Below are 27,464 nucleotides of genomic sequence, written 5' to 3' on the forward strand. Positions count from 1 at the left end.
GGGCACGCTGTCTATACCATGAAACCAGGCTTATTGGGTTATCGTGTAAAAGTGGCTCACATTTGATATTATTGATCACCATAAGTATAACTATGTGAAATGTTCCCAGGGGTCATTTCATTTGGCTCCGCCTCAAAGACATGCAGCCTCCTCCAGACAAGAGTTGGGTTGAACAGATTTCATCAGCTGTAACACGTATGCGTGTCTCTTGTGTGATAAGGTCAGTCGGTCCGTTTGCCCCGCGGTGATGTAAGGAAGTGTGCAGTGACTGAGCGTCGGGACATGAGGTCTGAGCAGACACCCGTAACCATAAATGGAGAGGCGGAGAAGATAGTGAGTGACCTATCATCCTCTGTCGACGGTGGACTCGAGGTGTACACACACACACGCACACACACACACACACACACACACACACACACACACACACACACACACACACACACACACACACACGCACGTCCACTCTTGTACTCTACTACTACACGTAGCGTTCTGGCAGGCACTCAGCTGGTGTGAGTCGGTTTTTGGTTTTATCTTATGAGCTTCCTTTCTCTGTTTCACAGCCCTCCAAAATGCAACACGCATGCATTGCTAGAGTAACGAGGCAAACAGAGAAACATTTGTGGCAAACGGAAAAACATATTCTGCTGCTAAAAGTTCTTGTGGTCACTATAATCTTTTGTCTGACTTAAATCATTTATATTTAATTTACTATATTAACTAATACATTTGAGAAACATTGTGGTTTCTAGATGCAGCAGATTTAAGTATTTGTGCATTCGGCTGATACACCGTGATACTGCAAGAAACCGCCGAATTATTTGCACAAATCAAAACTGCACATTTGAAATGCACATGACAGCAGCGGTAACACAAATCAGAAAGGATAGAGGAGAAAAACAAAACATTCATTAAGGCTCCCGTTTTGAACAGCTAGGTCAATTTGGAGGGAAGGGCATCTTTGTTTTTTGGGGTTTTTGCCATCTGGGCTCTCGCACAAACACAGACCATTTGCAGACTCCTGGTTTGCGGCGAGGTATGACATCATGTAATGTGACATCACTTCCCTCTGAGGCAAGTCAGCCCTCACTCGACTGGAGCGTGAACACATAGCCACGCATGGGCTTTGGTGTGTGTGTGTGTGTGTGTGTGTGTGTGTGTGTGTGTGTGTGCGTGTGCGTGTGCGAGTGTGAGCACATGACATCACAGCGTCATCACTGCCCAACTCCGTAGCCAAAGCTGTGCCTCTTCAAGCAGAGATTATGTCAGAAGGTGCCAGGCTAGCAGAGCTGCTGCGGCTGTTGTTATTGTTACGATAGCCTTGATTACATCCCTTCTTTTCTTTCAACCTATCGCTGTTAATCCAAAAGAAGAGTACCGGAACGGGCAGCTGACAGATTAAGGAAAAGGAGTTTGGCAAAGCATGAGAAGAGGCCAGAGGGCGAGCAGCTCCTCTGAGTCGGAAGAGAGTCGACAGCCACGGTCAAAGGATTCAAACCATCAGTCGTCACCGTGTGGATCCTCGTCAGATGAAGAGTCATCGTCACTCTCAGATGTGGAGGCAGAGAGTGCAATGAAACGGAGTCAGGGGTTCAGCAGCTCTTTCAGCTTTGAGGAAGATCAGCAGCCGCAGTCAAGGGATGAGGGCAGAGAAGAACTGTCACCAAAGAACTCTAGCGGAGTATCCGTCACTGAGGTGGTGGAGTCGGAAGTCGCAGCAGAATGCATGCAGACGGAGAAAAAGGACTCTTTGTGTGACACAAATCAACCAAGGTCAGGTTTATTCCGACCTCAAGAACTATGGCTGGCAATGACAAGATGCCTGTCCCTCCGATGGCCTCCTTGTTTGTCCATCTACAGGCAGAGTAACAGGAAATTAGCCTTTCAAGTGGACCTCAACCAATCAGAGGACACGCAGTCATCTTTCAGCTCTGGATCCACCAATGAGAGCTCTTCAAGCACATTTACCTCAGATGACAGAGATGCGCCATTGGCCAAACACGAGGAAGAAGTCGGGAGCAGAGGGGTTAAAAGTGGTCCACCCACTCGTCGAGGGATTTCTCGTTCCTCCCCCAGATTACCAAGAACCAGACAAGTTACAGACTCGATGTTGGCGTCAATGATCTTAGAGAAAGAAATGTTCCTGAGGGTTGAGCTGGTAGATTCGGGCGAGGAGAGGGATGATTTACGGTACCGGGCAGAGTGGAAGTTGTCAGAGAGAACTAAGGAACTGGCGGAGGGAGTCTGGCTCTCTAGAAGCTATATAATGAGGGATTGACCCGTCAAGTTAAAAGGGTTTGGTTGCCTGTGACGGGGTAGCCTTTACATCATGCACTCCTCTGGTTAGATCGATGGATTATTATAATCATCTAATCTCAGTTAGTGTGACTGCTGATCAGAAATGGACCAGATTTCGGTGAATAATCAGTAAGATTGGTGTCGCGTGTTGATGTGTATACCACTGCGTGCTGATACAAACCGTTCCGATACTAATGCAGTGACTGTAGCTAACTAATTAGAAATGCTATTTTCGGAAACACTGCACAGCTAGTGTTAACATACATTTTTCTCCCTTGCTGGGTCTCTCAGAGAATATTTGACGCATGGCTGGTTCCATGTGTAGGAGGCACAGGAGATCTGATAGAATATGTCGTGCGTTTCAGAATAAAGTCCTTTTTTGCAATATGGTTTTATTCTTCACGAGAATTATTCAGTAAATACACACAGATTATGTGTAATAAAGAAATACAGTGCGTTTTCATGCGTATGCTCAAATCTGGTAAATAGGATATGAAGTTTGGATCAGAACAATAAATACAAAGGGATGTGTTTGTATAAAGATGCAGATAGAAAATCCAGCCTTTTTTTTTTTTTATATTGATTTGTTATTTGAACGTCTCAAGCAGCGTGTTCAATTCTTTAAGAAGTAAGAGCATGATGGGAATGATCCACATTTAGTTCAAGACGTCTGTCAGGGAAACCACATTCCCAAAGTGCTTTAACAGACTCTGCTGAGGAGAATTCGAGAGGGAGTTTGTCAAAGCTTTCATTACAACATTGGGAGACAAAAGAAATGCAATTATGCGGATCCCTGCAAATTCTGTCAAATATTTCAAAGCCACCACATGCAAAATTACAATGTGTGGCTGTTACGAGTGCAGCTGGTGCTGCTTTTACACGGCAGAGCAGCCTACAGTGTTTCTGTGCAGAGATGGCAGCTATTTTCAACAAGCATGCACACAGCCAAACCCTCTTTTCCTTAACAGAGCTGTGCTTTGACAAAGGTTATGAATAGGGCTGTGTAGAACATGTGGACAGTGTAGCCTCTTTCAGCCATGCTACTAAATATCACGATGCCACTTGTTGCTGCGTTTTTATTTTTCCTTCACTTGCACCCTTTTTCTCTATCCACACTCATAGCTGGCAGTACATCATGCAAATGACATCTGGTAACATACAACAAATTATTTATTGCCGGATACATTTTTCAGATTTTATTTTATTTTATTTTATTTATTTTTTTTGTTGCCGTACCTGATTTTTTTTTTTTTATAACAATGTAACATCAGAGCATATTTGCAATGGCGGTGCCGTGGGGTGTGAGGGGATGGAGAAAGTTGCTTGCCGTGGACTGCCCGTGTCACTTAATGTCGTCACTTTAAAGCAGCAATGTGCAGGATTTAGTGGCATCTGGTGGTGAGGTTGCAGATTGCGCCTGAATACCCCTCACCGTCCCCGTCCAAGCGTATAAAAGAATTTATGGGGGCTACGAAACTCACGAAATACGTGAAGGGCTCTTTCTAGAACCAGTGTTTGGTTTGTCCCTTCTGGGCTTCTGTAGAAACACGCCGGTGCAACATGGCGTGCTCCGTGGGAGAGGTAGATACGCATGTCGATATTAAGGACTTATTCTAAGATGATGAAACCACAAGGAAAATTAATATGAATGTTATATTCCATTTTTGCTAATAGAGCCCACTGAGTTCTGCACACCGACTCTCCTGGGTTGTCGGGAGGGCGAGAAATGAGGATTTAGATGTGTATACAAACAAAACCTTGTAGGGGTTGGACGCTCCGATGGACGGGCTACTTGAGGACAGGAAACTATCAACTCTATCAACCTTAAGTATGCGTCCCGCCTTTTTTTTCACTTGGTCGTCAATGTGACTGAGTGCATCTTGTATGAATCTTGCTTTGGGAAACGCATATTGTGCCGGTGGAAAGTGTGGATTTAAATCCTTCTTCTGTTGCCTCTTAGAGCCACATGTGTGTCGCAAACGATTTAGTTCTCATACAATTCACCTGCTTTCATTCAGGTGTAGCCACTGCATGGAGAGATGGGCATGTCTCAAATACATTTAGTGATATAGAATGAGGTTGCTTTATATGAAAGTTCAACATGAAGAGGAATGAAAACGTGTCTGTAAAGGCACTATGAACAAATGGGAAATGGATGGGGGAAAAAAAAAAAAAAAGGAAATAAATTAGCCTCATCTGTTGTGAGCCAGGAGTTTCATCCCTGAAGCTACAAAACTGGCAACCCATCATCACTAATGTCTGCCTCATTAGGCAAATGAAACACGTGCTGCAGACGTTGACACTGCCTAGTTTAGACAATTCAATGATAACTCCATTCCTTTTGGCTACAAGTATGATTAAATACTGAATTAAATGTGACTCTTCCAATGAGTCCGTGAGTCATTGATAATGAGATGAAAGAGTGAAAAAAACAAACACCTGCAAGATGACTAATAAGTAGCCACATCGTGACAAAACCAAACCACTCACCACTTTAGCTGATCTTCTGAAGGTCACTCCCTAAGGTAACATTTGTTTATGCCATTTTTACCATTTTGATGATATCCGCATTCATCCTGGTAGTCATTTTCTTTAATGTTTTGCTTTATCCATTGTTTTCAAGTTAATTAATTTTACATTATACGCACTCCCTGTGGAGACGTCGAAAAATGTAGGAAGAAAATCTCGAGCCTTGATTCGTCTTAGTTTTGTCACGAATGACCAATGAGCGGTCCAAGCTCTTGGAGGCCCTTAAAAATGTAACCACTAAAAGCAATATAATCTATTTAGTGGATGCCATTGTGCTGGAAAGTATGCTAGATGAATTAGTTAATGAAATTAGATTTTTTTTTTTTTTTAAACATTTTTAAGTTGTATTTCTTTTTGGTTTGGCAGGGCTGCAAACATCTTGACATGTATCTTCATTATACAATCAGGAGTATCAGTTAAGGTAAAACAAAATATTTTGGAGTGCTTGCTTCACAGTCAAAGTGCCTGACACTGAAGAATGAAACAATTGAAATCGGTGTACAGAAGCCGTATATATTGCGTGCAGACTTAATGATCTCTATAATATCACCATTTAACAGGTGGCTGCTTTACGAGGCAAGTCATCTGTCAGTCAGCGAAGAGGACTTTTGCACAGTGTCAGGAATGACGTTTCCTATGCGAGTGCTCACCAACTGTTCCCCCACCAAGTTTGTCATGTATTTGTCTGTGGATAGCTGTTCCAGGAACGATCAACACCCTGACTTCTCCTGGGGCGTTCAGGATGGTAACGACAGAAGCAGGAGTGCAAGGAGAGAAGTGTTTCTCGTCCGTCTTGGGAGAGGGAGAGACGACGTGCAGGGAGCGGAGTCCCTTCTTTCCCGCTACATTTCCTCAGACCCACAAGTGTGTTTGTAAACTGTGCTGGAAGGAATGGTCCCCAGAGATAGTTACGTAACGTGGGGGATCGACTGCAAATCCGGGCAGAGGACCGCACGTTCCAGTCGCCAAAGGATAAATGTGACTTCATGGAATTCTGCGCTCTTAGGAGTCCTACCAGCCAGTAATTACTTTATCTCCTCAGCCTTTTAGGTATATTCTATTTAAGATTTAAAGGTTTTTAGAAAAGCCCCAAATGTAAGAGCACTCCTGCTATGCTATTGCATTAAGACTGTTGTAGATTATCGAAATGCATATCAAATCAATGCATGGAATGGGTAAGAAAAGCAAAAGCTAAACTATCATACATACACACTGTAGATATTTGTCTGGGGAATGCTAAGTTCTTGAGGAAAATCTGTCCCTTTTGTAGTTTACTGTATTGAGAAGGCAGTTATTTGGGAGCCACGACTGTGACTCACCTTCTGGCACTGTCACTTTACAGCATTAAGCCACAGGCTGAATTTCCAGCCTCTGTATTTGCGTTGAGTTTGTGTTTGACAGGCAAAGTCTCATGGAGAGTAGACATGATGTGCCTTTGACGGATGTTTTCAGTCAGGGTGTTTTATCATTCAACATAAACTGGGCTCGACTTTGCCATCCTCAATAGGGGTATGTAAGTAACGACTAGATTGAGACAAATCTGGTGGTGAAAAAGCCAAAAATATTACCAAAGATATGCAAAGGTTGTTACGAGCATCTGTTTTTGCGGACGGTGTAAAGATTTCCTTCAAATGGGCATGATAAGGATTATTTCCACGTTTCTTAATTTGTCTGTATTTCAGACCGATAACGACATCAAAGAAGGAAGGAAACAAAAGATATTAACTTGTGCACCTCAGAAGGATGTAGACAAGATGAAGATATTCTTTTGACTAAATAAACACCACACATGTGCTGGCTTTTTAATTTTTTTAAATTTTTTTTTTAGGTATTATATGCCTATGTATATTGTGCTGGTTATTTAGCTAGATAAAAAAAGTCAGCAGGTAAATTCTCTGTTTGCACCTGTGTGTAAATTGTTAACCAAGGTAAAGCGAGGTTAACACCCTTCATTCCAGCTCACTGAACCTCCTCTATGTAGTTTAGATGAATTTTTATTTTATTTGCTTGTGTAGGTACTGTGTGTGTGTGTGTGTGTGTGTGTGTGTGTGTGCGTGTGCGTGTGCGTGTGCGTGCGTGCGTGCGTGCGCGTGCGTGCGTGCGTGCGTGCGTGCGTGCGTGCGTGTGTGTGTGTGTGTGGGTAGCTGTGACTCAGCATCAGACGTGAGCTGGCTGAAGTAAAATAATACCAATAGGGGCACAGAGGGGCACAAGGGACACTTGGTGAAATGAACACTTGACTCAGGATGATGAATTGGAGTTGGAACTTAATGCTGTGCGTGTTTACATGTGTGGTGGGTCTGTGGAGGACAAAGGAGAGTGTGATGGATGATTCCAGCAGGGAATTTGTGATGACGGCAAAGATTAGTCAGCCGTAGACGCACGCACGCACGCACGCACGCACGCACGCACGCACGCACGCACGCACGCACGCACGCACGCACGCACGCACGCACGCACGCACGCACGCACGCACTCTTTCACCAAGAGGCTTTGCAGATGGCCAGACGTACTCTGGTGACATCACTGGCTGTTTGGGAGTCTTATTGGAAGTGTTTGTCCTTGTGGGCTCCGAGTCGGCTATATGCTGACTCTAGCTGTGCGTGTTTACATGTGCAAGGAACACCGAGGTGGCATTATGTTACAGGACAGAGCTGGTTCACCGCATGATGGATCACTATCACGAGACTCCTGAGCATTTACTCCTGCTTTCACCTGCACATACTCCCACTCTCCTGTGACACCATATTAATAGAGAAGACTGCACACAGTTACTGGCAGTGGGGATTTTCTGCTTTCCATACAGAAACGGTAGATGCACGGTGTTGGGTGGTTAATATAACCAGGCTTCAGTCATCATGAGAACTTTACTCACATTGTCAGAAAAAAAACCTGCAGCTGGGGATTTTCTGCCCCGAAGCCAAAGCGGACATCACTGATGAGAGACGGATGGGCATGACTAATTTCTACTAATAATTCCCATTAATATTACTCTTCTTCCATCCTAACCCAGAAAATCCAGTAAGCCTGAAGGAACTGGGTTTGCTGTATGGTAAGAAATTTCTCCTCTCATCTCCATCATACATTCCTCATCAGAAAGTGGTGATGAGTTGTGATATGTTACGTGACCCAGATGATAAAGAGCCTTTTCATTGTCAATTTAATACACTTAATACCTGTCTGACTGCTTACATGGTTAATCAATTCTGTTACAAAAAGACCAAAATTAACTTCGTCTTTTAATCTCAAATTCATAACTTTTATATTTTGCGCTAATGCCATCTTGGTCATTGTTGGTATCCACTAACTGTCTCCATGAGAATTGAAACGTTAGCGACTTGAATGCAAATATGATTTATTTAATTGACTTTTTCCACCGGAAAAGGACTGACCCAAGAAACAGCTCAACTTTTCTTAAGAGAGTAGTTTCTATGTAACCCTCCACCATACAGGTATACAGATGGAATTAGATATAGGAACAGTATATAATAACTCTCAGCATTGATTTAATCCATGACGCTTTATATGGAACTATAATATGTGAATTCTGTCTAATTGCACTGCATAAACTAAACCTGTTGGACTCTTGTTGGTGATTTTCAAAAACAATTTAAAAAAACAAAAATCACTGAAATTCATAGTTGAGTAGCTGTAATAATTTGTAGTTCATAAAGAGCTGGTAGCTTCCGGTTTTTCAGTGGGAGAAAGTCATACTTAAATACCATTTATCTGAATGTGTGATTGCAATCAGCAGAAAATACGAGTCACTAAATAGGGTGTGGAGTGACACTTTAAAGATCCCACTGCAAGACCGTTAGTTCGTTACTGGATGACCAATATGATGAATACATATTTTATTTCTGAATACATTTGGAAAATATGCACGCTTACAGTATACAGTATGGCAAGTTTCATGGATTGTTATTTAAAGTAAAACATTTTAAACATTGTATCTTTTGGTATGTTTTGTTTGTTTGTTTACTCTTACTCTTTTAGAAAATTATTTTTAGAGAAACCGAGGAATCAGTTCAGGGTCAGAAAATTCCTGTAGAAATCCTATTTCATGGTTCAATGTGTCAGGAGTCCAACCATTATAATTGTTTCTGCATAATAGCTAAGGAGAGGCTTTTTTGTAGATAGGATATGGGTTATTTACAGAGGCTTTCTCAGAAATCCAGAGTCACAAGAAGCACTTGTAAAAACTCAAGTCTTGGAAAAAGTTTCCAAAAATTCACGAGACATGATAAACAGCTTTAATTTGCATACGCAGCTTGTTTAGACCCGTTTAAATCTGCCCCACTGTACTAATTTGCCATGCCTCGGTGAACAGTGCAGAGTTCAAAGTATGTCACATGTACTGCCTAAGGGAGACTCTGGCAAACAGGTTGAACACTTTCAATAACAATCATAAATATAACAGAACAATGAAATACTTACTTTGAGTAAGTTCACTTCATGTGATAATTATTCTGTTTACAAGCCTGGAAAAACACGTTTCATCTGACAGTGAGAGAAGAAAGATGACAGTTACTTTAAAACGATGCGAAAGGGAGGTGGATATTGTTTTTAGTCCGAGTGGTGTAATGCCTTGTCTTTCTCATCAGGACATCAAGGATCAAATGGCAGAGGAGGGCTGGAGTGATGGAACATGTGGATGTCCTCCAGAGACAACCAGATGGGGTCTCATGACCTGGCAGACATGACCTGTCTCATTTCATGGTGACAGATCTCCACAAGACTAGAAAAGTAAATAACGGTGTTGCCAAAGCATTTATCCAAATATTTGTTTCATACACAATAACTGAACATTTGAACACATTTAGATTGTTATATATCAATCAAATATATGTATGTATACACAGTGTATCCTTTGCATGTGTTTGTGTGTGCGAATGCATGCATGTGCCGTGCATGCTGTTGATACACGTTGAGCAGAAAAATATGCCCTGTCGCCTTCTCCCAGGAGAGCTTTTAATTTTGACGTCATTCAGCTCTTTGAAATCTGAAATTACAGCGCTCTAACTTGTTTCTCAAATTTAAAAAGGTTTTTAAGTTGTCAGACTGAGTAGGTTGGTTGTTTACCAGATTTATGTGCATCTCTCTTTTTCCTCAGCTGGCCTGGTGAATAACGCTTGTCTGGCTGCTTTCTATTCATCCCCTTTAAGAGGTGCTGACAGACAAGACAGCTGGTTCTGAGGACTGAGAAGCTGAGCGGAGGCTATGTGGACTGAACAGATCAAACGCTTCAGGTACACACCACTCACATCTTGCATTGAATATGCCCAGTAAGTATCAGTGCAGGGAGATCCTGGGCACACTTATCAAGGTCATACATTTTAGTGAAGAAACTGTATGTTTTATCATGTGTGGGTATATTTATTATGGGTGGGCTTTGGTTTTTATTTTTTTTTTTTTTTTTTCTTCAATATGTGGCTAAGAGACCTGTTCTGATTCCCAAGGCTGAAACCTTGAATATAACGATTCATACACAGCACATTGCATTTGAAGCTTAGAGTAATGCAGGTATCCTCAAAGCAATGTATTATTAATTAAAAAAAAAAAAAACTAGATGAATACTAAATATATTTTCATATATAGATTAAATGGGATATGGGTATATATACTTTATAATTCTGTTTAGCACAACAGGTTTGCCACACGCCGTACCTCGGATGATTGTACGTTTGATTTTTCCAGTTTCAATTGCAGTACCCTTTGCTGTACAAGTGTAAGTTAGCAAAAAATATATCTGGAATATCACATACGCACGCACACACACACACACACACACACACACACACACACACACGCTATCACACAATCAGCACAAACAGTTTCTTGCTGATCCAGTCTATTAGGATATGTTCCCTCACCCAGGTGTGCAGTTGAAAATGTCTTGTACATTCAGTGTCTGAAAAAAAAAAATCCGTGTTCCACCAGGATAAATGAGCTGTCAACATACCGGGGAGGATACTGTCAGATAAGCAGCATAATGCAAGGCTGAGAAATGTAGGAGGAAGGCAAATTATTCCATACGTTTTCCCGTACATATTTTTGTACACGTGTAACACATTTGAAACCCATATGTGTATGATAATAGTAAATCTGGCTTAAAACTTTTGGAAAAGCAGCAAATGTGTTGTTACAGACGGTAAGAATGAAGTCTGTGAACTACACATAGATTTAGCAAGCTGAGGCAGACTTTAGGCATGCTGACTTTCAAAAAACCCACGCGACAGCTTTCATGGAACTTATAAGAAATCTCCAAACGATAGCATGGTGGTTTATCTTTAAAGGCAGCTGCGGTCCAGGCCTGGAGGCTCTGGGGGAAATCAGTCAGTAGTGAGTGTGTGAGCATGCAAAGTCTGTGTCAAAAAGTCATTGTCAGAAGTTTTCTTCCTCCTATCTCTGACGTGCTCCTCCTCTCTCCTGCTTCAATCCGACTAATCATTTTTCTTGTTAATTACTTCATTACCCTGCAGAGCTGTCATGTCTGTGAGGTGGATAGATCTGATGCTTTCTGTGCTACACCTGCTCCAATGTATATTCTGTTTTTTTTGTTGTTCAAATTTAACATAGCTGGCTTTTAATTTGTGGCATATAAAAAAATAAATACAAAAAAAAATGTTGGTGGCCAACATGGTAGTCTTCTACACTTTATGTATACATAGATAGACAGATTAGATAGATGTTATCAGTGACACATTGATAATAACATTTTTTGCCCATTATCCAGCATTCAGTAAATAACCATAATTACAAATCAATGAGGTGTCAACAGTTTGTGGTTTCTGCAAAAAGAACAGTGTTTCATTTCACTTTAATAGTTCAGATGATGCATTTTTCTATGTTCGTGGGTGTTTTTCCACCAGTATCATCTCAATCCTTCTCCAGACAGAAATCCCTTTTAAGCAGCTTTTTAAATAAAGAGATTTATTGATAAGCAGAAATCCAGAGAACCACACATTAAAGCTGGGATAACTGAAGATCAGTGCGGATTATTTTGACAATTCAAATACAAAAATTCTAAAATCTGGAGACAGCAGTGCTGCAAAAGCCAAAAATCTGAGCTCTATGTATGTTTGAGACAATCCCCTTTTCACTGATATGTTTCAGGGACAGCCAGTGAACGGCATATCACAACCTGTTCTTGCAGGCAAATGCTGGGAAGATAAACATACACCTTGACTGATCTCAAATTCTTACACATACTGTACGAGTCAAAGACATAAATGCAACATTTATCTATAAATATCCTGATATAAATCTGTTGCGAAAGCACGCAAAAATGTAAAAATGAAATGTTTCACATTGCACATTTTGAGCGGTGTCTGAGCAGGTAACAGGTCAGTGTCCTGCCTAAGGACCTTGTCAAATCGCGTTAGTTTATGTCGGGATAAAACCTGAGTGCTTTCAGTCACAGGTGTCAAATCAAAGCGGAATCATCACTTTTCTTTTCCAGCAGTAGAACTGGGAGACGGGCACGCATCAGCATAAAACTCTGCCTTGACACTGAGTGAGGTGCAAAGACACATGGGAAAATCTATGATGTGAACTTCTGCCCCGCAGCTAAACAAGACATCACTCTTATATCTCACCCATTTTATCTATCACCCCTCTCCAGCCTCTTTTAACATGCCCTAAGTACTTCTCAAGTCTTCTGTCAGCCCCTGCTTTGTTGTATAGGGCCTTGGTCATAGATTTGTGGAGCACAGAATCAATTTAGGATAAGAGTTCTCTCGCGCTGGCTGACGGGCACGGAAAAGATGGTCAGACAAGTCTAGTTCAAAGCCGACAGGCTGTGTCTGGATACACATTAAAGCGTATTCAGTGCTTTCTACATCTCCTTGCCTTAGGACAGAGAGAGAGACAGAGAGTGAGAGAGAGAGCGACAGAGGGGGAGAAATATTCATGACTGGATGAGCATCAGGGACAAATGGAGCAGGAATTACAAATTGGTGATAGAGGCAGTACATGGCTTAAACATGTATTTTTTTTTTTTTTTTTTTTTTTATCTCAGACTGATAATCATTAATGTAATTTTGTTACACTTGGGTGACTTTGTTTTATGTGGTGTTTTTTTTTAATCATATATATATATATCTATATCTATATCAATATCGATATAGATATATATCTATACAGATATCTATCTATCTATCTATCTAGATAGATGGATAGATGGATATATTTCTATGTTGGTCAAAACAACAATCATTATATATGACAGTGTAATTTAGTCTGAGTGCATGCCAATATTCATTTACATGTCTTTGTAAAATAATGAACTGGAAGCCTTCCAAGCAAATAAGAACTTCAAAAATATGTTTGCAGTAGTCATTACTTTCCTCATGACTGACTGCAGACTATGCTACATTTATTTTGTGGAGCAGTTTATACTCCAGCAGGGGAGGGTCATATATAAGTGGATCATACAACAAAACTAAATATGATTGCGTCCTCTATTTTTAACACTGGTTCTTCCCCTTTCTTATATGACAGCACTGATAAGATGGTTTGTGAATGGTCAACAGTACTAATTTCAAAATTCACCAACGATGAACCCTATATATTATATATATATAATGTATATATATTATATATATATACACACACATATATGTATATATGATGGTAATGCCTTAAAAATAGAGATTGCTAGGATTTATTTCCGGCTGTTACAGACATGATGTAGTTTTGCTGTGGTATTCTTTGACCTTGTATTTTGTCACAAAAAGAACGAGTTGATAGCAGATTTAATTTGCCTAATATCTAATCTATGCGCCCAAATAATGTCCTCTATTATCTTTTTATTCCTCTGGAGAGTGTTTTGGACAGGGAATTAAAATTTCTCATCAGGCCGTGGTGACTCACAGTATTCCAAAGCTCTCTAACGAAGGGTAATGTGTGATATTCCTCAGCAGACAAATGAGGTATGCGACTGCATAGAGAAATGATTGAAAAATGAAACAACAGGTTTGAATTGTTTTTCTTTAAATTCCACGTGTCCCAGCAGATGAATTGAGGATATACGCATGTAACAACTTGGTTACCTTGTGTTTGGAAGATGGGACAGAAACTGTGCTGTGCCTGTCTGACCTGTTGTGCTGGCTCGGGTCCAAACTGGCGCGCTGCCTGGTGACTGTGACAGCTGCCAACACTGATGCCCATAGAAGTACGTGATATGCGATGTGGACTTCAACAAAGCATAAGGCCACATATCAATCTTTTCACATTGTGTTAAAATCTTAAAGCACATCAGGGGGGGATGTGCCGCAATTGTTTGGCTGAGCACAGATACAAATTAAAGTGAGAAGGGTTTGCAAATTCACAGGCAATTAGAGACTGAATGAAATAGCATTTTGAGCAATAGATGGAGAACACTACTGGGTTTTCAGACTGTTAGCTGTGTAACTGAAAATGTGTAGACAGCTGACTTATAGGAAACCTGCAATGGACTGACAACTTGTGTTCACTTGCCATTTTCCACTACATGCTGAGATAGTCCACATGATTCTTAGGAACTAGTTGAAAACTGATACACCTTGGAATAATAAATATAACATCAAGAGTGTGCACCAAGGACACGAGGCCATCCAGCGTTTTATAGCTGTATATATAATTCCATGTTCTCGTACCAATCTGAGCTGAGATGCAAAGTCTTGCACTATATGTAAGATAAAGAACTAGTCATGCATCTGTCTAATGCTTCATCACATTCTGAAAATAATCGGCAAAAGCCATTTCCCAGGAAAAGCCTGTTTTCTGAACCACTGGAGCTGAGCGTCTGTCTCTAAATGCAACAGGGACAAGGGCAGAAAACATCTTAATAGGTCAGCCTATCACAGAGGATACACAGAGACACCCCTCACTGTGAATCACACTATAAATAACTTCAGTAAGTCACCGGGAGGCCATTTATTTTCCCAGTTAATATTTTATACACGTTTTTGCTAAAAGCTTGCGTTAGAACTATTTGCACGAATTTGCCAATTCAAACAGCATTTAATTTAATTAGCAGCGTTTCACTGGGCAAGGACACATTCAGAGTGACAATGATCACAGATTTGCAAAGCGTCCTAGTTTTGTCAACTTTTACATCAAGGAATACATAAATTAGCATCTCAATGATGGTGTTCGGAGAATAGTTGTATCCATCCCATCGATAGTAAGCTCGAGAATGAGTCTTTTTTCTTTTCTTTTTTCCTGTTGAATTTAAAGTGATTGTGCATAATTAGCAATTGCCTCCTAACTTGCTGGGACATTTCGTGACTAGCAGTTACAGAGTAACCAAAGCAACCAGCTGTTCTGATGTTTGTATCCACATCATTTATGCCACATTATCTGAGACCTTTCACAATTTGTCAGAATGGACTGAACCAATCAAATCAGATAATTGGTGATATGAATGCTCAGGCAAACATTCATGCGTAACATGATTTATAGTCTTCCAGTCCACTCGTGGTTATAGCATAGGCCCTCTTGCTGTGAGTCAACCGTTTTTACTAAACCATGTTTCCTTGAGAAATTGTTATGACGGACTTGTAGAGCCTTAATGTTTAATGCATGCGTGCGATATATAACTAGGAAGGTGAGTTAATATTCTGTTTGGTGAAGCAGTTGTATGTTTAAACATGCAGAATTAACCGATGTTTCATCAATGTGTCAGAGGAAGTGTAGCCACTGGAATTTAGGTTTCTCTTCACGATGATGAATCATTTCATAATGTCATGAATCTTCTTTGAAACTGGTGCAAAGGTGAAAAAACCCCACAAGACATTATCCTCTGCGTTTACACTCTAAGCAAAGAGAAGAGATTTCTGAGGGTAAATCTGAAGCTGCAGTTCAGACTTTGTCACCACAAAGCCATATTTGCTAAGAGTAGGTGACTGCCGTCAAAATCTTTTACCAGCAGCAATAGGAGTCACAAACCGCTTGTGTCGGTTCATGCTCAGTATACAGTCCAAGCCAACTGTTCCCCATCTACTCGACCTCTCCAGTCGCATCCTCACTGTGGAACTGGATCCGTTTTCTTTTTAAAAAAAAATTTGAGTAATGCAGTTGAGTAGGCAAACCTGCCCCACATTCCCCAGACTGAACACCAAACACAACTCCCCTCTGACACATATGGAGTAAACTTCACTTTAGATCTGGGTTCACTGAGTCAGGAGGATGTTTCTAGGTCAGTGAAACGGACAAGTAGTAGTATATATTTCAGATGCACTGTAGATTTCACTCCTCCCTCAGAGATGGAGAGCGCGTGTTATGCTTTTTTTTTTTTAGCTAGATTATCTCTCATCTCATTGGAGAAATCTTGTCCTTCTTTATGTTCCATCTCTTATTCATGACTGAACCAACATTCCAATAGTGAATGTTTAATCCTATAAATGTGAAACTCAGAATTAAGTCTATTTTTAGCCAGGAAGGAACTGCCAAACAGGGGAAATGCTATTCTTTTAAACATCCTTGTGTTTAAATATGCATTTCATCCAGTGAGCACAGTGTTTTTGTGGATTTGAAAATATGCAGGTCACCACACTTTAAAATCACTGTCACCAAAAAATAGCACCAATTAATTTAATTAACGATAAAACGGGATTAAAAATCTTGTAATTCAGAATCAAACTGCTCTTGTCTTTACGTGGTTCATTTAAGTGATATAGGTGCATTACTAGGCTGTAGGATGTAATACATTTTATTGAATGAATGAATGAATACAACAATATAAAAAATAACAACTATCTGTCGTGTGCATGTGTTTTTTCCTTATGGCTGCATTTTAACATATGTATGGCCAACACCAATAGATGCATAGATTGTCTGCAAATAGTACATATATATTACTGCTCATACAGATGCTGGTTTTACAATTCTGAAGCACGTCAATGAATCTGTCTCTTGTAATTTTCTAGTTATTTCTGTTTCCTAAGGAAAACATAAAGTCATGCGAGACGCCTCTCTCCCCCTCCCATATGTAGACTGAGTTGTGCTCATAATTGATCCAGGCAGAGCCATAAATATTCTGAACATGACCTGTATCATACATGAAAATGAGAAAGAAAGAAAATACCAAAAGTGCATAGAGTGGAGCCAAACAGATTCTGCCAATAGCAAAGGGGCTAAAGAACGACAAGCTGTGCTGACTGTGTCATGGAAAGGACATGTCTAACTAAGCTGTACTGCCCTCGTCAGGAAATGAAAGTGAATTTTCTTACTTGGAGGTGGAAAAGACAGAGTAGTGTTTGATTCGAATACTTTATTTTGTAGTACGAACAAAGAGCTGTATGAACTACTGCAGCGTAAACTCTGCATGTCTTGACGTGAAGTGCCGTGAACTGTCACTGTTGTGCTGCAGCTTTATGCTCTGAATGGAAAGAGTCACCGTCGGCTGCTCGTTGCTCCATCGGACAGCATTTGCTTGATTTCTTCATGTGGAATTGCTCTGGCTTTTATTTTTGTATTTAAGCTGCGACGCTATTTAGAAATTTTATTCAATGAATTTATTGTAGCTCGTTTCTTCTGGGCACATTGTGTAGGTCCAAATGTACTTTTAGATAATTACTTGAAACTTTACAGGTGTTTAGACCTCTTCTTTTTGTTAAACCTCAATCAGACTTTGCAAGATACAGAAGGTAGAAATGCTCAATAGTATAATTTAATTTCTGTGCTCTCGTCTCCAGATTTAGTCATCGGTTGCCCCTCTATTAAAAACCTTATAGATTCATTTTGGAGTGTTTGCATACTGCATTTTCTTAAATTTTATTCTACTTAACAAACTGGTTAAGAAGGCCGGCTCCATAATTGGCTGCAAATTGGACAGTCTGGAAAAGGTGGTGGAGAGGAGGACGCTGAACAAACTGCTATCTATATTGGATAATCCGGACCACCCTGTCCACCACCTGCTGCAGGGACAGCGGTGCACCTTCTCCACCAGACTCATCCAGCTTCCTGCCCACTGCAATAACACTATACAATAACTCACCTCTGGCTAAATCCATTCCACATCAATAAGATGTTGCACTGTTGTTTAGTTTAGTTTAGTTAGTTAGTTAAATTTAATATGATTTTTTTTATTGTATGCAAATTGTATATAATGTGCATTTTAAAATGTTTCTGTTTATTGCCTCTATTTTATATTCTGTAATTCATTGCTTTGCCTTGTACATGCTGCTGTAACCACAAAAGTTCCCCTTGCGGGATAAATAAAGTATCTATCTATCTATCTATCTATCTATCTATCTATCTATCTATCTATCTATCTATCTATCTATCTATCTATCTATCTATCTATCTATCTATCTGTCTGTCTATCTATCTATCTATCTATCTATCTATCTATCTATCTATCTATCTATCTATCTATCTATCTATCTATCTATCTATCTATCTATCTATCTATCTATCTATCTATCTATCTATCTATCTATCTATCTATCTATCTATCTATCTATCTATCTATCTATCTATCTATCTATCTATCTATCTATCTATCTATCTATCTATCTATCTATCTATCTATCTATCTATCTATCTATCTATCTATCTATCTATCTATCTATCTATCTATCTATCTATCTATCTATCTATCTATCTATCTATCTATCTATCTATCTATCTATCTATCTATCTATCTATCTATCTATCTATCTATCTATCTATCTATCTATCTATCTATCTATCTATCTATCTATCTATCTATCTATCTATCTATCTATCTATCTATCTATCTATCTATCTATCTATCTATCTATCTATCTATCTATCTATCTATCTATCTATCTATCTATCTATCTATCTATCTATCTATCTATCTATCTATCTATCTATCTATCTAGCTATCTAGCTATCTATCTATCTATCTATCTATCTATACTTTTACAGTACAATTGTGTCTTTAACAATAACTTTATATTTGTCTGTAATTAGTTGTTGAACACAAATGAAATGCACACATGCAGACCTTTTAAAATAAACCTCGGGCCATTTTGCCAGATTAATTGAAGATGTTAGACCTTTGCAGCTGATCTAGCAACAAACCCCCTCCGACTACAACATCAAACCACTAGATGGAGACATCCATCTACTTAAATCCAGTCCGGTCTCTTTTCTGAGTAATGCATACTGTAATCAGACTGCACTGTCAGCTGGACCATAAATCATGCTCTGTTAGATTAACAGTCAAACAGAGTTCACGTTTTGCATTAAAGTGATCCAGATAGACCAAATTAGACTAAGAGGAGGGTTTGAAAATGATTGCCAAAGGCACTCAGAGAAATGGGAACAAGTCGTGGTTCATATTGATAGTGTCATTAGTTACAAATATTGTTCACATGAGTGATGCCCTATTTGTATATTCCTAGTGTTCAAATGAAAGGAGGAAATGTAAATGTATATAATGAGTCAAATAAAGTTAATTTCTTTCATTAGAAATGAAGTACACTTTGTCAAACTTGAGTTGGAACCTTTAATGAATGTCCCTTGACAGTTATAATTTCAGACAGAAATCCAGTTTAAATATTATTTACTTAGTTTAATAAAGATAGGGATACTAATAAGCTAAATTAAGATTAGTGATGACTCATAAATCAAGCTGACATCAAAGGATATTAGACAAAATTGAAATATGACAGTTTAGCTGACTTGTATTTTCCCCGCAAGAATAAAACTTCCTGTCACTATGTTCAATTCTGGTGCTGCGTTGCGCCAATTAAAATGTGACATCAGACTATGTCTCGAGTGTTGTATAAATTATGGGTTGAATTAACTGTGTTCCACTGCTGAAGATGTGGATGTCAAAATCCCACTAATTAGCATTGCAAAAAATGTCAGTTGCAAAAAAAAGTTAAAATAACAAACAATTCACACTGAAGGAAGCATCGCTACAACCTCTCACTTTTCTTTACTTCTGATACGCACATCACAGTACAGACTAACAACAATCCTGCTACTTGTGTCCGTGTGTGTGCACGATGCACTGTGTGTAATACCCTGGGGAAGAGGCATGCAGCGCTTTTGATTGTGGCGGGGCAGTCTCGGTGCAATACAGTGTGACAGACCCTCACTGAATGAAGAAAAGATGGAGTCTGCTCACACGGAAAGCCTCAGGGACGATTTTTCCACTCTAACTTTCTTCCGATGTTCTTTTTGCTTTGTCATATTACTCACTTCCTCTGCTGGAGTCTGTTGAGCTACACATTTTCTTCTCTCCAAATATGAGAGCATGCACAGACACACGTGCGCGTACGCACACACACACACACACACACACACACACACACACACACACACACACACACACACACACACACACACACACACACACACACTCCTTTTCATAATCTCTGCACACTGTCTGGATGGTAATAGGAAAGAGTTGACTTCCATATGAGCTCTCCACCAATAGGCTGAGTGAGCAGGGAATAGGCTGGATGTAATGCTCTAATAAGCCACAGACATGAATTTTAGGATCTGATTCCATCTGTCTGACGTCTCTCCCCCCCCCCCCCCTCCGTACTCTTTTTTTTTCTTCCCATGGTGTCTCCCCTTGCCAGCTGTGTTTGTGCTGTTATCCTCATGAAATGGTTTGTGAGTTTTTAAGACAGGTTTTTATGTGGTATTACATCATTGGTTCTACAAACGGTGCCAGAGGGCCAGTTGGCACCTTTTGAGCTGTGTGTTGGTTGTGTTGATATTAACACTCAGGCTGTGTTAACTTGGTAACTTTACTCCCTCCTCCAGGGAGAGTGTTTATTTATTAATGCGTTGTTTGGCCTTTGTTTGATTCAGGCGATAACATTCACTGATTCAGTGATGAACAAAATCACTGTTACATCGTAATATTTTGTAAAAACACCATAACTCGGGTCCACATTTGGTCAGATACTAAATTAACGATACTAATCTTGGGTGTCCACCATGAAACTGCAGTGATTGTATAACTCCTCTGTGCTGTTGCATTGAAGATGTGTCTGAAACATCCACTTTGTAAAAAAAATTTGTTTTTGGAGCATTGCCTACTGTCTATCAGAATCAGTTTTGTTGGCCAAATTCCTTCACTACATATATAATGAGTCAGGACAACGTCTCATCACAGGCAGCATACGGAATCCTTTTCATACATTTGAGTATTAGTTTCAGTATTTATTGAATTTCTTTTTCCAAATTCATTTAAATATCAAAACAAAATACCTGCACCGGTTAAAATAGTCCTATTGCTATATTCTTGATGTGCTGACATTACACTGAATATTGTCAGGGGAGGATACTGTATCTTGCTGTAGACATGTGCACTGTTGTTGCAGCCATGCATACGTGCACTTTGTATAGCTCACTGATAGCGAGGCTGAAGACTGAATGAATATGATAATATTGGTAAAGGAGGAACAGCTGTGCACCCACAACACAGAAAAGTTGCTCAGAGGCCAGAAAGCCTGTCATTATCTAATCCTCTTTTTGACTGGGCCACTAGCAACTTTGCCTGAATGACAATGCTGCATTTCAAGACAGCAGCAGTCAGAGCCAATCATTTGCGCTATTTTGTATTCAGGCCTCATCTTTCCACAATGGTTTGTCTTTTTGGCATCGTCTGTCAAGTGCTATTCTGTTCTCACTCTGTCGGGGTCACTTGTGAAGGAATATTTTTCTTTTCAGAGCAAACTCATCTGCTGTCCATGTTTTGGTACTGATGAAAGCGTAGAAAATTTGCACTCATTATGTAACATTTGTGATTTGTCAACGATTCAGTTTATGTTGAAAAACAGTCGGTGTGACATTTCCACCTGTATTGAAATGGGATGCTACATTTTAGGCCTAAATTTACTTGTTATTATCTTTTTATACACTAAGCAAGTGATAATATATAGACCTTTTTCACTATGGTTTAAGGACAATAGTAGGAAGTTGGAACAGCCCTGAATTTAAATCTATAGTGAGTGACTTTTACATATACAGAAATATCCATTCCATTCAAGCTCTTGCCAAACAAGTTCACACAATACTGCATAAACCCATCACAGCCAAATCTCACAGCATACAGAGTTTTTGGGAGGCTGTGGCTCAGACGGTAGAGTGGGTTGCGCACTAATCAGAAAGTTGGTGGTTTGATCCCCAGGTCCTCCTGTCCACATGCCTAAGTGTCCTTGAGCAAGACACTGAACCCTAAGTTGCTCCCAATGGCGTACCATCGGTGTGTGAATGTACTCCTGGTGGCTGATTGCATGGCAGCTCAGTCTCATTGGTGTGTGAACATGTGTGTGAATGGAAAACCATGTAAAAAGCGCTTTGAGACCACAAGGTGATAAAGCACTGTAGAAGTGTAGACCATTTACCATTTAAATCTGGTTTCTGGTGGGACATTTCCGTGCTGGCTGGATGAATGCATACTGAGCATGCTCTATTTTCAGAGCATACGCATCAGAGATTTCCGATGGTCAAGCTAGCAAACTTCAGTTTGAGCTCAAATCTTACTTGAATTGGGATAAAATAATTCAATTGCGTGGCTCTTCTAGACTTTTTTTTTTTATATCTTATTGCACCACATTCTGATAGTTAAAGAGGGGATTTCTCAGAGGTTCTGATGCTTTTTATTTCATTTATCCACAGTTCATCTGCCATTCTACAGCCACATCGAAAGCAATGGAGCAGGCTACTGCGGAGCCAATGGTATGAGCACTTGTCAACAATGTTGTTGTAAATACATTCACTGGCAGAAGGGTGAGACGAAAGTCTTGCTCTTCAAGGTTTAATCTTGAAGTTTTTAATTTGTCTTACAATAGATGATTCAAAAGTGTCAGGGCATCTAGGAAATGTGCAGAGTTTATTATTACCTTCAGACTGATTCCCCGATAGTGTTTACGTTTAGCCTGTCAAACAAAAGTTGCACGTGCTTGAAATAACCTAATATTTAACTTAATGCTTTACTGTTCATGCAGCTTAACATTTCTTTTCAATATGGTTTAAAAATCTACTTGCAATTCATTTAACACAAAAAACAACATGGAACTTTCCTTTCTGATTGTATTTCTGTTAAAGTTATCTTTGTGGTCATGCAGATCGCATTGATATCTGATCAGACTACTCTCAACAAAAACACTTGCTCCAGTTGTTCAAATCTCTGACTTTATTAGACCTACACCATCTCCTGCCCAGCATGAGACTTTCCCATTTCGCTTAGATACAATCATCCTATTCCTTGTTGTGTCTGGGTACAGTGTGATATTACTGAACCTGATAGGAAAATATCAAATACGCTTCCTACCAACACAGTGCCATTAATCAGAGGCCTGCTGTACAAGTCACCCAGAACTTGCCGCATTAACCTCTTATTAAACATTTTTGTTTGTTAAACGAGGAAGAATGAGAGAGCATTTCGAAAACAAATATGTTTCCTTCTATGCTGGATGTGAGAGTATTATTACCGTAGCGTCACGTAAGCCTCAGGTAGCATAATTTAGTCGAGATAATCGTCACTCTTCGTTTGTCAGTGGAATCATTACAATTTGCAGTTGACCTGAAGGGCTATTCTTCGTGCAGAGCAGTGCGCTGTGCAATTAGAGTGATTACCGAATCCCTTTTTTTCTTTTCTCCTTTTTCCTTGATGAGACCTCAGACCTTTGTTAAAGACAATTTTTTTTAAAGATACTACACAACAGTTTGGATTGTGACATCTGCTTTGACTTAGTTTTGCTTTTCAGGTTTTATCAGCGCTTGGGACAAAAGAAAAAAGTTCAGCTCATGCATTTCACATGAGCCATTATCATTCTCTTACATTGTAGATTCACATTTCTGTGTACGTTTGAAATAAATTCAGAGGAGACTACAGATAACAGTGTTTTGTGTTGTGATCTGCACTACTTAGATCCAACTTAGCCCACCGCTTTATCTGAAAGTGATTTAAGTGTTGAAAGTCACCTTTTTAAGCTGCGCTAACAGGATGATTTCATTAAGATATTATACATTGTCGGTCCCTGACGACCCTGTTGAGAAGGACAAACTAAATTCGTGTTTTATACAAACCTTCATATGGTAAATATGCCAGTTTCACTCTGATTTTATTCAAATTGTGTATTATTGTAGTAAAGTAAATAGTTATTCACCTGGTAGTGGTAGCAGTATGCCATCTAAAATTGCCTTTCAATAGAAGAGTCTTTAAGAGAGGAATCATTGACCATAAGAGTTGCTGGACCACTTTAAAAGGGTTGTGACGTGAAGTTGAAGGAAAATCAAGTCCATTCTAAAAGGATGGCTTTTTAAGGTCTCCATCATAAAGGCCACCTCGGGCATTAAATGGGGAAAATTCAAAGTGATAACAAGGATAGTGGCACAGGTCAGGTCATTGCCTGTAGCAGTTGTAGCAAACCACGAGATGGGGGGGGGGTCACTGTACTTTAAAAAAAATGAGAGGAAGAAACTGGATGTGTCAGACTGAATTTCAAACGTGCTTTCTCTGCCATACAAAGCAGGAGTTCAATAACTAAATAAATATGAAAATGGTGTCATATACTGTACGCTCACAGGCAATAAGTATTTCCACAATTTGCCATATTTTCTTTTGCAGACATACAATGTTAGTGTAACTGAATGAGCCGAGATCCATCGATTAAAAAGTCCAGGCAACCACTAGTGCATAAAATGAGGCACCAAATTACAGAATCCAGATAAAAGAAATGATGAAAATACGCGCCCACATCTTTAAGAGTGTCAGCTAAAGAAATCAGCCTAATTTAACACATGTTCTGTATATTATCATTAGTAGTTACTACATTTGCTGTACAGTTCTAACAGAATGCACAATGTTTCACCCTTTATGAATCCTCTACAGTGGAAGTGGGGAGTGATAATAACACGGTATTGTAGTATAGTGTTGTAAATCACAGATTCTTTTTTATTTTTTTATTTTTTATTTTATTATTTTTTTTAGTGCCCAAAAACCTGTGAAAGCCCACTCGTATAATAGTATTCACAGTGTTTCCCACTCTTCTGAAAATGCCCTATAAAATGTTGCTCTCTTGAACAGATTGTGAATAACAAACAGTGCCCACTTCCCTGTCACCCAGTGGCTAATTTTCAATGGAAATGATGAAAGCTGATGATTAACATGGGAGCCATATTGCATCCTTAATGATTCCTGAGTTTGTGTCTCCTCGAATTGGCCAAGGCAGGAACAGATGGCCCCATGGGTAGAATCCAGAGACACTCACTGTGCCTGTGACAACTTTGAAAAGTGTGTGTGTGTGTGTGTGTGTGTGTGTGTGTGTGTGTGTGTGTGTGTGTGTGTGTGTGTGTGTGTGTGTGTGTGTGTGTGTGTGTGTTGTGTGTCAGTTTATGTCTGAACATTTGTGTACACGTGAATGTGTTCGCAGCGTGTTTCTTTTCCAACATTTGCATCCTGCAGGCCGATGCTTGAAATAAAATGTACTCTTAGTCAGGCTGTGTGGTTACATAAGAATAAGAAAAGACAGTGTTTACCTTTCATTTGTGTGCCTGCATATCTCGCCACAGTAAAAACATAGCTCTAGAGTTGATCTCAAACCTTTGGTGGATGTGTGCACTTCCTGTCAGTAGATTTTTTTTTTCCATCTACATCAAATGCAAGTGAACAGGTATGGGAGTCTATCTCACTTCCTCTACCTGTTTGCTAACAGTCTGTTCGCCGCCTTCCTATGTTTAACAGAGCTGCGACTGGCAGAAACAGTTGCAGATGCTGTACAATTTGTCAGTTTAGCCTCTGGTAGTTTGTGCCCGACCCCCGAGATGAGACGCTTGTTGACATGAGACATGCCGGACAAGATGATGACAGAACCTTAAATGTTTACATCTGCAGACAGCACATCTTGCCTTCTACTCCTTATGAATCTCTGTCAAACGTACACGTGTGTATTCTGCCAGCAAGTACACTCAAAAATACATGTCGCAATTTATATGTGTTGGTCACGTACCACTCTACCTGAATAATTATGAATCAGAGAATACTTGTATTACCTTGAGATGAATATTTTGAGTTTAAAATATCCCCAGTAGATAGTTATGCAACACGACAAAAGGCTCATGGAGTGGTAAAAAAAAACAAAAAACATTCAACTCACTCGTGTAGTTTTTATATGTAAACTGAAGCCAAAAAAAGACATGGTAGTGCAATCCCGAGTTATGTGGACAAAAGTGTGATGAGGAAGTAGGCGCAAACATGAAGAACTGACTTCTCAGAGGAAGCGAGAAGGTTTACATCGTATCACAAAAAACAGAACTACAAAGTGAGGCATTAACTGACTCATTACCAACAAAGTCAAACTTAGGAAAGTTGTTAAAATTTTGAAAATTAAATGTGATTTGACCTTGTTCAACTGTCTTAAACTTGAGGTTGGTGTACAAATGGAATAATAATATTTCGTAACCCAAATGTGAACCGAATGATAATGAGTATGTAAATTCTCACATCTCCGTTATATTTGAACACATTTTAAAAGAGTCTATCAAGGTTCTTATCTCCTTTCTTATCTCTCCTCAGTCCCCGTCTGTAGTCACTTGTTCTATCCACCTTCCTCTGGATCCAGTCTCTGCAGTCTTGCTAACCTTGCCGGTGTCTCCACTGTAAATCCTGTCTTTTATTAAAATTGGACTTCACTGGCAATACGATACTCTGGGACCATGAACGAGCCGAAAACTACTCTTATTTTGTGGTGAGCCGATGGGGGAAACGGGGGAAAATAAAGAGCTGCCTGAGGTGTAGAGTTGCCTGGCAACAACTTTCCACCTTTGTGCGAGTTGGCCTTCATCACATTGCAGTGAGGACATTTAGAGATACTCCAGATTAAAAGTTGGTTTGTCGGGAGTCTGGGACAAGTGGAAAAGAGATGGAATATAATGTAGTACCTTGCTATGAAGAATAATGTGTTACTACATTGAGTGACCAGCTTTCATAATTGGTTCTGCATGCAGCTCTCTGTTGTGCCCTTTTGCTGACAGATGAGCGTAAGGTGGATGCTACTACATTTACTTCTTTACTATGCTATACAACTGCTGTAGGTAGCTCATAGTTACAGGATGACAGAGGCGTGTGGTTAGTGGCCAAGGGTCAAAAGCTACTTGGATCACAGGCCCAACTCTTCGTTTCGATGCAGCTTGTAGGAGGCGTGTTTGGCGTTCTCCTAGTCTCATGTACTTCAGCAATAAAGTTACTGGTAGTATGATTAATACAAGCTTACACACTCTCTCATTAGTTCTCTTAACTGCTTTTTTTTGCGATTGAATTGCATGTATGCAGAGTTGTATAGAAAAGGGTTATCCCTTACTTCTTTAAGGAGGATTGGCGGTTCTTGCAGCTCTTGGAGGACTTTATTTTTCTATGCTTGTGGTACAGAATCAATGAATGATTTGATTTGCAGGATGTCTGCACGCTTGAGAATCTATAGTCTCTTGAGGATACCTATTACAATGGGAATTTTAATGCAAACATATCATTTAGCTGAAGTAATGAGTTTGTTGGCAGAAATGAAATCAATCTAGTAGTTTTGTTTGGCTATTAAACATTGACTTTTGATAAAACTGCAGTTCATCTTTAGGTAGAATACGATACAAAAATATGGTTCTGCTATTTTGTGCACAAATACTGTTTTTGTATTTAATTTGTGCCTTCCAGC

The 27,464-nt window shown here is 39.7% G+C and overlaps 3 protein-coding genes across 7 annotated transcripts in view; 2 read left to right on the plus strand and 1 right to left on the minus strand.

Moving 5' to 3' along the window:
• Positions 1 to 27,464, minus strand: part of jarid2b (jumonji and AT-rich interaction domain containing 2b) — a 267,034-nt gene that overhangs the window by 95,765 nt on the left and 143,805 nt on the right. The window lies entirely within an intron of this gene.
• LOC138620366 (nuclear transport factor 2-like) overlaps positions 1 to 27,464 on the plus strand; it is a 396,989-nt gene that overhangs the window by 87,622 nt on the left and 281,903 nt on the right. The gene's annotated exons all lie outside the window — the stretch shown is intronic.
• The window catches only part of dtnbp1b (dystrobrevin binding protein 1b), a 60,440-nt gene continuing 34,402 nt past the window's right edge, over positions 1,427 to 27,464 (plus strand). Inside the window, exons 1-2 of the mRNA XM_069699736.1 lie at positions 1,427 to 1,776; positions 1,864 to 2,014. Coding sequence (XP_069555837.1) covers positions 1,427 to 1,776; positions 1,864 to 2,014 — 501 coding nt within the window. The remainder of the gene's footprint in view (positions 1,777 to 1,863; positions 2,015 to 27,464) is intronic.

This window comes from Brachyistius frenatus, unplaced genomic scaffold, assembly GCF_029030835.1.
Source record: "Brachyistius frenatus isolate BFR_SWC_R1_liver_20210118 unplaced genomic scaffold, ASM2903083v1 Contig_2, whole genome shotgun sequence".
Classification (NCBI taxonomy): Eukaryota; Metazoa; Chordata; class Actinopteri; family Embiotocidae; genus Brachyistius; species Brachyistius frenatus.